This window comes from Gobio gobio (assembly GCF_949357685.1).
Source record: "Gobio gobio genome assembly, chromosome: 7".
NCBI classification, from domain to species: domain Eukaryota; kingdom Metazoa; phylum Chordata; class Actinopteri; order Cypriniformes; family Gobionidae; genus Gobio; species Gobio gobio.
Genome location: NC_137103.1, coordinates 25,832,097 through 25,844,141, shown reverse-complemented (window position 1 = coordinate 25,844,141; position 12,045 = coordinate 25,832,097). Strand labels below are relative to the sequence as shown.

The window sequence follows — 12,045 nt, the reverse complement described above, 5'->3', positions numbered from 1 at the left end:
ATTGCTAAAACAGAGAGTTAGGAGGGTCGGTCTAGGGTCAAGTTTGTTGAGGCATCAATTACTTGGAAGTATGACATCAAAAGTGAAGCAGACACATTATGGGGCATTGACCTCTGGGAATGAGAGTGTGGAAAATGTTCTTATCATAATGGTAGGTCACACCAGAAGGTTATCAGGAAGATATCAGGAAGCATTCTGTAACAGCCACAAAAGCAGATTATTATAACATGTCCATTTTCATACCCTCCAGGATCCCCACACCTTCTGGTCAGAAATATAAATATTTTTAATATATTGCACTTAAAATCAGATTATAATTTAATATAATATAATACAACTAACATAATATAATATTTATTATAATATAATAATAAATGCCTGAATATTTTTTTGCTAAGCATAACTAGAATTATAGTCACACAAAAAAAAAAAACACTATTTAAAAGTTCCCAGCATTTTCAATGACCGTGTGAACCCAGCATCCACCATCCTTGTCAAACATTTTCCCAGAGATTTCCCAGACCACAGACATCTCTTTTCAGGAAGCAGCCTGTTAAGGGGCAGCACAAGGTGCATCTATTAATTCCTCTATTCTGAAAGCATTAACCCTTCACCTCCCTGAATGGACATTCCCACCTCGCTCTGTTCCTGTGAACGTGGGTATTCTGATACGCTGTTCCTATGGGTTAAAAGCCTGTGTGGGTCGTGTTTACATCGCAGTGTCAGTCAGGGCTGAATGTGCGAGGTGTGGACTTACATCCCTGATGGCTGTGTGTGTCTTACGGACGGTCTGTTGGCTGTAGCTCATATATCAAAGGGCAGAAGTGAAGGACAGTGAGCCCAGGGTTAACACCGGGGCTGAACGGCCAGGATGAATGGAGAAGTCCATTAGTGGGATACTCTGTGTGTGTGTACGTCAGGTTTAAAGGAAGAACTCTCTATGTGTGTGTGTACCACCTGAGGGCCTGCAGCGAGACAGGACACAGCGATCAGGCAGGGTGTGGACCGCTCGGACACAGAGACTATATCCTGTCTCTGGGAAGATGAGGACGCACTCAGACGGCCCTCAGGTTAAGACTATCGACTGAGAGATGGACTGATAACAAGAACAGCGCCTCTGGGACACACTCACACACAAATCTTAGGTTTCCCAAGGATGAAGAAGACCCTGTCTGTCCCAACACGTCTTCTATGGTTCACTCCACCGAACTAAAGGAATTTCACTTAATCAGGACAGAGGGTGTCACATTTCCTCTTTTATACCGCCTGGGATCTTGCCGTTTGGAGGGGGAAAAGGCCAAGCAGGGTGTGTCGTTTGAATCTTTACAGTAGGTTTTTCTCTCCGAAACACAGATGCTGGGAGGACAAATACACACACACACACACACACACACACACACACAACTGACCTTCCTTTTTCTACAATCCGCCCGTCATGAAGAACAAGGATCTGATCGGAGCTGATGATGGTGGATAACCTGAAAATACAAATGAATGTTACTGCATTAAAGTAATAAAGAATACTAAATCAATCTAACACTCAAAGTAACAAACTAATTTAAAAACACTGTTAAATGTAATCTTTCGCAAACCTCCGTGTGTTTTGGTGCATTATCATGCTATGACCAATTATCCAAATTATGTATAGTCCTACAAAGCTATTATTATTAAAGCATGTGAGCAGATCGGTGAACAAGAGGGTAGCGTCATTTTACCAGCACTGCCCAGGATGGCTATACCCCTCCATGTTACAGCACAGTAGGGCTATTACAAACAGAAAAGAAGTATACTACTACATAGAAAGTTCATGTTCATTATTTGAGCATGCTTTCCCAATGAACATGGGCGTTCAACATGGGCTGTGAGCAACTGAGCTCTGCACGTGTAGAGAGCGGAATATTGAGAGGAACGTCACAACGCGCAGTGATAAGGCTTAAGCAAGAGTGAAACTTGAGTGCTGAACACTGAGGGGGCTGGGAGGCATGCGTTTGCGGCCATTTTTCTCCTTCGGCCAAAAAACGATTTGCGCCCATCAAGCACAGTAGGGAATGCCATGATATTGCAGACCAAACCATCACTGATCCACCCCGTGCTTCACTCTGGGCAGCAACAGTCCAGGTGTTAAGCCTCTTTGGGGCTTCTCCACACCGCAACTCCCACGGATGTGGGAAAGACAGTGAAGGTGGACTCATCAGAGAACAATACATCTTTCACATTGTCCACCGCCCAAGATTTGCACTGTTGGCACCAATGAAATGCATTTGGCATTGGCATGAGTGACCAAAGGTCTGGCTATAGCAGCACGACCATGAACATTGACTCTGTGGAGCTCTTGATGAACAGTTTTGGTGGGAATTCTGCAGTGAGTTTGGAAGCTGTGGTTTTATGTTTTTTTGGATCCAATCCAGGTTAGTACCTGGACATCACTTTCATAGAGCTTCCTCTTGCGTCGACAGTTACATCTGCCGGATGTGGTTCGTCCTACGTGGTGGTATGCCGACATTACCCTGGATACCATAGCTTTCGATACAAAGACTTGCTGTCCTGGTCACAGATGAGGCAGCACTTTCGGTCTGGTGGACTTGGCTGCCGCGTGCACGTGTCCATTATGTCCATGAAACCGTAGGGCGTCCCATTTGTTACTTTAGGTTTTAGCAGGGTACTTGTGAGCACCCCTTTGCAGTCAATGTGTTCCCTCGATGTGCACTTTTGCAGAGGCTGCACTGACGCGAGCTCCGGAGCAGATTCCTGATAGTCGAAGTCGTCTGTCGAAAGTGCAGACTCATAGGAAGACTTGTACCGCAAGTGTTTAGGTTGCCATTTGGGATATGGCTTTTGTTTATGCTTTGTATCGCTGCTCTTTTCGAATTAATACAGACTACTGCTACCTGGTATGGAGAGTTACATCTTCTCATGCTGGCACAGAACGTATGTGCTAGTTGGCCACTGACTGTAGTCTTGACGGTGTGTTCAAGTGCAACTTTTTGGCCTCAATGCAAATGACTGCTAGTTTATGATGTCGATTTGGTGGTTGGGTGTGTCTGTGCCTTTTCATTTGTCGGAAAAAATGGACAGTCCCACCTTAAACTTGCATCATTTGTTGAGTCAGTGTTGCTGTATCAGGTTGGTCAGGATGCTCAAAGAAAACAGAGCAATGCTTTGATAGCTCCACAGAGCCACAAGGACAGGAATAGGCATTTAACATCAAAAACATTAGACTTCAACTTTAAAGGGCACAGACAGGAAACGGATCACCTACTCTGCCATTAAAGCCTGTTTTTATTCCTGCATCACATCAAAACTTAATCCTTGTTTGCATCCTGTTCACAAAGCAGAGCGATTCAGCTGCCGTTGTACTGTAAATGCATTCCCTAATTTAAAGCAGCAGCGGCAGCGTCTTTAAGCACTAGATCCCCCTTAATCTAATCCACACACACAGCTTCTTTAATTCACACCCGAAACCTTCTGCAGGTCATCCTCTCAGCTGCCCTTCATCTTCAAACAAAGGAGGGAAGACTTCTTTATTGATTGCTAACCCCAGAACCACCACCCCAAAACAGATCAAAGTGACACCACTGTCTCAGAGGCTGGACAGGATCAAAGCTCGCAGACTCTGATCCTGATGTGTTTACAATTTTCTAAAGAGTTGAGCAATGAGAGACAGAGGGAAAAACATTAGAGAGAAGGAAACAGAGACGCCGGATGGGCAGAGACACTTTCCGAAAGTGACAGGAATACAAGAGTGGTGGAATGTGACACTGAAAGACGAGAAAAAAAGGTGACCAGCAGAGAGGAAGCGAGCGAGGTGTTTTAAATCAATTTTAGACGTGTTCGCTCTTCTCATAAAACACCAATGCAAAATATTTCCACACTAATAACTATCAGACGCTCACATGTTTTCTGTTGAGGACACAGCAGACCTTTATCAAACACTATCGTGTGGACTAGAGGTGAATTCTTGAAAAAAGAATTGTATTCAAATTGTATTCAAAAGGATGAATTGTAAGGTGTCCAATTGTAGTTTGAGTAATTACTGCCTCTGCATCACAGTTCAATTAGAGAGGATGAGAAGAAACTACTGGATGTACAATTGAACGAATTAGACAAAAACAAACAAAAATGCAAATACAAATGAGAGTATACTCGGACTGTGCAAGCATTGACAAAGATTGCCTGCACAAAATATGACTATTTATATAAAATTAATAATCCATTTATATTTCTATAGGTACATATGGATGTAACTAGGGTTGGGTACCGAACTCGGTACTTTTAAGGGCATATCAAGATGCATGTTGACTAAATTCAAGCATTAAAAGACAAAACAGTGTCTTCACTTTTATCTTTTTACACATTCATTTCCCACATATAATTGAATGAGGAAATGAAAAACAAAAGAAAACAGCAACAACAGACTAGCATGTTGACTACTTGAACATATATTTTGCTCTCCTTTCTTTCTGACCAGCAAATTTCTCAATGACTCTCTGATCAAAGTCAGTCATCTCTGTAGTGTCATGACGTTTACATTGTTCAGTTAGTTGTTTGAGGTCTCTTACCCCCGTTATTGTCCACAAAACTTCAGTACCGACACTTTGAAATAAAAGACAGGGAAAGCAATAAAGGGCATTGCTAACAACACATCCAGTCAGCCACCAACGTTTCTCATAACAAGCGCGTGGAGCTCCGAGTGCAGCTTCCTCCTCTGTCACTGGCCTGCTGCTGGATTTGTAAATCGCATTGGTCCGGTTCGGGATCTTCCAATGAACGCCTTGTGAAAGAATTTGGTTAAACTGCTGTCATCTCTACGAAACTGATCATCCTAGCAAGGTTTTGGCGGAGTCGGAGTGACTGTGTCGCCCGCGCACTTTCGGTTTAGTGGCCAAGAACGGAAAGTTGAATGACAGGTGACGAGAACCAATCATATTGGATAAAATAATCACATGCTGCCCGTATATTTTTAGACTCAGATAGACATCCATTTGTCCGGCGTCCCTCACGCATGAAACCGCATGAAACATATTGAAGAACATATAAAATAGTTAACCCATCAAAGCCAGTTTTTATTAAATGCTGAGGCTCTTACTAACAGCCAGCACATCGTATGAGTAAACTATTTTATTTTTATTTCACTTTTCACCTTATACCATTTTTGTATACATGTATATTTCTGGAATTTTGACGGGGGCGGCGCCCCAGCGCCCTCTATTGACCAGCCGCCACTGGTCATATCATAAACACAGAGAAACTCAAACTCACGGCAACCCGTCAAAATAAAAGTCCGGCTAACTTGACAAATAAATTACTGTTGTACAGTAGAATTTAGATACGTCTCAATTTAAAAATAATACTAACACTATTGTAATAATAACATTTTACAAAAAAAAATTTCAAGATTTTTTTTTATAAATTACAATTTTTCTTCATGTTTTAATTTGAACCATTTAAAGCTCAGTTGTGCAGCACTTTGACAAAAAAAGTTTAATTAAATTAAAAGATAAATTAAATTAATGTCTTATGTCTTCATTTGATTACCAGAAAATACATAACATCATTTGTGGGAAATCTTTTCATAGAAATGAAATTAAAAAGAAAAAATAATAATATGGTTGTTTTTATTAATTAATACCAGCACCGGTACCGGTTAAAATGTGAACGGTACCCAAACCTAGATGTAACACATACACATGTGTATTAAACGAACATATGGTAATTTATATCACATAGGGTCTGTAAGACTTTTCAAATGTTTTGAAAGAGGTCTTGAATGCATAAGGCTGCCTTTATTTGATCAGTAAAAATACAGAAAAAGAGTAATATTGTGAAACATTAAAAATGAAAATAACTCAATTTGAATATATTTTAAAAATGTAACTTATTCCTCTGATGGCAAAGCTACATTTCCAGCATCATTGGTCCAGCCTTTAGTGTCACATGATTCTTCAGAAATCATTCTAATATGCTGATTTGCTGCTCAAGAAATCTTTGTTTGAAATGTTTTTATATTTTTTTTATGATCAATGTTGATTTATTAATATTTTTGTGAAAACTGTTATACATTTTTTTCAGGAATCTTTGTAAAATTATACATGTCTTTACTGTCACTTTTAATCAATTTAATGTGTCCTTGCTAAATAATAGCAATTTCTTTCTTTCTTAAAAAAAAAAAAATCTTACTGACCCAAACCGTTTGAACAGTAATGTATTTGAAGAAGTATATTATATCATCATCAAACCTTAAACACCTTAATATGAACAAGTCAAGTGTTGCAGGACATTCCAAACACATTTTGCCAAGTGAAGTAAATGTCAACAGATATCCTGAGCTCAGGTAGTAGGCAGCAGTGAACACTGCATAGAGACCACGTCAGTCTGAACAAAGCTACAGTCTATGCTGCAATGACGTAAATGAGACGTCTTCTCACAAATCATTAATGATTTTTACTTAAGTGTCTTCAGGGACAGTGATTTGTTTCCATACTCTCTCTCTCTATTATAAAATAAATACAGAGAATTTTCGTGATCATAGTGTTAAAATATTGGATGATTACATCCATCTTGATCACCTTTATCATCTTCACCAATGTCATCCAATCACAAGTGGACAGCACTAAATACAAGTGTAAAGAGATTTTGTAGTCAGATCACTGAAACCACATCCGAAGGTGGTCAGATGTCACATGTAATATCACATCTGTAGAGTAAACACTAATCTATTCTGATAAGTCTTGGACGACAGTGAAGAACCACCCACTCACTCACCCACCTGTCAACCATTCACTGCTCTGAACAGATGTTTTAAATGTTGCTGGCTATGTGCGGATTTATATGACAACCAGCTGACTGAAAAATTGGAGAAGCGCATTAATCTGCATTGACAAGACTCAACAGAACTTCTTCAGTATGTCTAAAATCAACATGCAGTCACCCTGATTATCTAATAAACTTCACTACAACAGAATTCTCCACAAAAAGTACATTTTCTGTCATTTTAGGCTGTTTTTGTCACGCTGATTTCATTTCAAGTGTCCGTTCTTTAAATAAGTTTGGTTTTAGTTAGTTGGGGGGGGGGGGGGGTGACGTTAGGATTGACAGCTGTGATTGACAGCTTCTCTGGGTGATGTTGTCACTGTGGCACCAATGGACTTTTTACAGGATTTTTGGGAGGAAATTGGAGCTTTAGGTTTAATTTCTACATTACCATAACTAATTATTTTACACCGACATAATTAATTGTTCTGCATCTGCGAGACTATGGGCGGGGTTTTGATATTGTGGCTATAATTCCTGCTTTCTACTGCGCAGACTTGGTGCCAAATCTGCGCAAGATGTCAGCGCCATATTCAGACGTTGGCGGCTTCACTTTTCATCAGTGGAAGGTAGTGAAGATGCGTCGTCCATATTTTTTACGGTCTATGGTATGAACTATGAGCTCACCTAGTATGTCATGTAGAGCTTTATCTCATCATTTGTGAGACAGCTGCTTGCTATTGTTTGGATTATCCTTCATACACCTTTCATTTCTTTGGGCTAGGTTGTTATTCTGAAGACACTGGGCTTAAAGACAAATAGAATCAATTTAATTAATGCTAGAGATGTGGCCCAGATGGCTCAACAAAAGCTTTTATCAATACATGATGTTATCTAAGGGATAAAGTCTTGAATTTAGAGCAGTAGACAATATATTTCAGGGCCTGGACATAATGGAGCATTAGGACAGATATAAAGGTGTGGTCACATCACATTAGACAAATAGTCCATTGTCAATAGTGTAGCGATGCTTGTAGAAAAGAAATTTCAAACCAAGTAGCTTTCTGTTGGTCAACGTGTCTGTGTGACCATCTTTTTGACCGTGTTCTGCTAAATCTGTGTGCGGAACTTTTTCGCCCTCATGCAAAATCCTGATCACGTGGATTCTGATTGAAATAATGCAATGAGATTAAAAATTCACTGAACAACGGTAAATGTGACAGCACCTTATTTCTTACAGAAACATGACTTGCATCAGTAGTGCTGGGAGTGTAGATAAACAAATAACTATAAAAGCAGAACAATAGCTATAACTATAACTATATTAGCATCCACATCAGCGGATGATATTTTTCTCTTTATTCCAAGCGTACACTGCAGTTTTGTCATCTGCCAATTTAAATTCTTGAGCTCTTAAAGCACGATGGATTCTGATTGGATGTCAATGTTTTTATCGCTCATCAGCTGGAAAAAATCGTTCTGAAAGTGATTCTAATTATATATAGTTAAAGTTGTGGTGTGGACTCTGCTATTCTTTTACATTTAGAACGATTTTAAGAATAATATATTTATCACTATCATTATAGTTATCGTCCTTGGTGTGAAAGTGCCTTAACCAACAAAAACTAGCAAAGTCACTTAACGGTGTTGAGAAGAATGTAACAAGTTGCCCCTGTGGTATTTTACACCTTTTTTGTAAAAATATTATATTAAAAGAAATGTACAGTTCCATGAAGCAGCTTAATGGTTTTAACAGTAATTGAATATCTTTGAGTTATAAGAGGCTTGTAGATTGTGGAGTTACAGTTTTAAAATAATTTCCCAACACTGATCATCAGTTTGAGTTGCATTAGCACTTCTGTTAGCAAGAATCAGACCTACCTGTGTGCCACGACGAGAGTGGTGTGGTTGGCACACACCTTAGCAAGAGAAGTCTGGATGTTACGCTCCGTTTGACTGTCTAAAGCAGATGTGGCCTGAAAGGAAAATTTACAAAGCAGGATTGAGTACATACTCACATCATAAATTGTCAACCTTCAAGAGAGCCTTTACTCACTTCATCGAGCAAAATGATGCGAGGGGATTTCAGGATTGTGCGAGCGATGGCCACTCTCTGCTTCTCTCCCCCACTCAACTTCAGACCCCTTTCACCCACTTCAGTTTTATATCCTGTCAATAATAATAAAATAATTATTCAGAGAAAATTTGACATTTTGTAATCATTTTCACACCCTCATGTTATTACAATCCTATATGACTTAAAGGATTAGTTCACTTTAAAATGAAAATTTCCCCTTGATTTACTCACCCTAAAGCCATCCTAGGTGTATATGACTTTCTCCTTTCTGATGAACACAATCAAAGTTATATTAAAAAAATATCCTGGCTCTTTCAAGCTTTATAATGGCAGTGAACAGAGCCCACGAGTTTGAAAAAAAGTGCATCCATCCATCCATCCATCATAAACGTACTCCACACGATTAATAGGCCTTCTGAAAGCGAATCGATGGGTTTTTGTAAGAAAAAATATCCATATTTAAAACTTTATGAAGTAAAATATCTAGCCTCTGCCAGACCACCTTCTGTATTCAACTTACGGAATCGTAACTGACGCGACGTATGATGTAGGACGTAGCGTACGCGGTTTGAACTGCAAGAGGCGTTACACTTTCTGCGCAAGTTGAATATGGAAGACGGTCTGGCGGAAGCTAGATATTTTATTTTATAAAGTTTTAAATATGGATATTTTTCTTACACAAACCCATCGATACACCTCAGAAGGCCTTTATTAACCGTGTGGATTACTTTTATGATGGATGGATGCACTTTTTTAAGCTTCAAAATCGTGGGCCCTGTTCAATGCCATTATAAATCTTGGAAACATCAGGATATTTATTAATATTACTCTGATTGTGTTCATCAGAAATAAATAAAATAGTAATTTACACCTAGGCTGGCTTGAGGGTGAGTAAATCATGGGGTCTTTTTCATTTTATAGTGAACTAATCCTTTAATTTTCACTTATATACACTACAGTTCAAATGTTTGGGGTTAGAAAGATTAATCCTTTTATTGATTCATTATGTTACAAAAATCATTTCTATTTAAAATAAATTATGTTCTTGCTGTGCTGAACATATATTCTTTTTCAGAATCCTGAATAAACAAAAAAAATCTACCAGTTTTCACAAAATTATTAAGCAGCACAACTTTTCAATATTGATAATAATAAGAAATGTTTATTGAGGACCAAATCATCAAAAACATTAAAAAGTCTTACCAACCCCAAACTTATGGTAGTGTGAAAGGCATCATAAAACTGAGCAATTTCCTGTTTAATGCTGCTACTTTGTGTACAGGCAAAAATTTACTAAATATAGCTATGAAAATTAAGCAGTCCTCTACCGTCTGGAAGGGTTAATATCTTATTGTGGATATCAGCAGTCATTGCAGCCTCTTCTACTTCCTGGTCACTTGCAGAGATGCGTCCATAGCGAATGTTTTCACGGATGTTGTCATTGAAAAGGACGGTGTCCTGAGGAACTACACCAATGAAGGATCGGAGGGAGTTCTGTCTCACCTGTATGTATGAAGATGAACATGCCAAGAATGGTATAGGTCATTCAAATAAAGTACTTGCTAATCAACTAGAAATTCTGTTGTTGTACAGTGTGTGGAAATGATTGAGGCATTTTGTTTAGTCATTTGCATGTAGTTTTCTAGTTCACACATAGACTATCTAGCTTTACGTAGCCCTACATTATAACAACAGGTGAGTCGTGGAAAGGTGGGGTTCGAACTTTAAAGTATTTCACCACCTGAGGGTTTGGAGGTTTCCACTGCCTTTGAAAGTTAAGGAGCCAGGTGCTGATGGGCTATGAAGGGGTCCCAAGCTCTGAAGATCTGAAACCCCAATTATAAAGCAGGGTGACAATCTTCACATGCTGCCTGTTGTTGGGAGGGGTGCGGCGATAGACCCCTGCAGAGATCCAAAGCCTGGCAAACTCTGTGAGGCAGTGCCAGCTGACATCAAGGGTTTCGAAACGAAATAAAGAGGAGCAGAGACAAGACAAAGTAGGTCTGGAATGGGCATACATTTTAAGGAAACGTTAAGCTGACCCCCTTTCAGCAATATATCAAGAGTCCCGCTGCGGAGATGGTCTACGTTGATTCATCTAAATAACATTTTGATATGTTTCTGCTTTAGAGTAAGTTAAAAATGTCTTGGCAGAGGCACAAAACAAGCCATTGTTTGACAGAATGTTGACATTTTAGATCCTAACAAATTTACAACCATAATGTGCAGCATTGCTAAAATGATTTAAAAGCAAGAAGCAACACAAAACCAGATCAGAAATGATATTCCTCCAGTATGGTTCTCAAACTTTTCACCACTTCAATAAAGGTGCATCACACGCCAGCGACACAATCCTATTAATTTCAATGAAGAGCTGGTGATTTTGGCGATATAAGCAACAGGGATTGTTGGTGACCGGATGGGCCGTGTCCAGCGACATGACAAAATTGATTTCTGTTCAACTTTATGCAAATGAAGAGGGACTTTCTGGAGCGACAACCAATAAGAGTGAAGTCAGTGGAGCGCATGTGATCCGTCACTCTTCAGTGTTGAGGCAAGATGAAGGAGAAGCTCATTTTAGTGGTCAGCAACTTTCCTATAATTTATGACATGTCTCCATGTACTCGTCATGCTGACTCCGAGCCTGAATGGCTTCGTGAGCCCAGATAGACCGGCATTTGCCCCTTTGCTGCAGACGGCAAAGAGCACTCGCTGTTCCTCGTTCATCTTTATTATTAGGCGTTTTATGTACTGACTCCATTTATATTTAGACTTGCGACATGCAATAACAAAGTCGCTGGTAGTGTGAATGCACTAGTTCACACTAGTTCAGTTCGCTTGGTTCGCTTGGTCTGGACCAAAAAAAAAACATTTAGTCCAGGTCTGCTTAGCGTTCACATAAGAATTTTGAATTTAAAGGCATAGGGATGTGTTCACAACCGGATCGGTCTGCTTTTAGTACTTATATTTCTCGACGGAACTTACCGAACATCCAAAACAATACAGTGTGCTGGGCTAAATGCACTCATTGTATGTGCCTACATTTGATGGTATTTTGACAAGCTGAGAACTTGTGATGAGCTTATAAAATGTGTAGTCAAAACAGTGGCAGGAATGCCTCCGTCACACACACAAATGAAGATCTGTTGCAAGGAGACGTGGTTCTGATGCTTGTACCCAAATGTGATGAGCAATATCGCAAATATGGCGAGAAAAAA

The 12,045-nt window shown here is 39.5% G+C and overlaps 1 protein-coding gene across 1 annotated transcript in view; it reads right to left on the bottom strand.

Moving 5' to 3' along the window:
• The window catches only part of abcb6b (ATP binding cassette subfamily B member 6 (LAN blood group) b), a 38,150-nt gene that overhangs the window by 2,821 nt on the left and 23,284 nt on the right, over nt 1-12,045 (bottom strand). Inside the window, exons 14-17 of the mRNA XM_079822350.1 lie at nt 10,156-10,330; nt 8,807-8,919; nt 8,632-8,726; nt 1,410-1,478 (exon numbers count right to left, since the gene is read on the bottom strand). Of these exons, the coding sequence (XP_079678476.1) occupies nt 1,410-1,478; nt 8,632-8,726; nt 8,807-8,919; nt 10,156-10,330 (452 nt within the window). The remainder of the gene's footprint in view (nt 1-1,409; nt 1,479-8,631; nt 8,727-8,806; nt 8,920-10,155; nt 10,331-12,045) is intronic.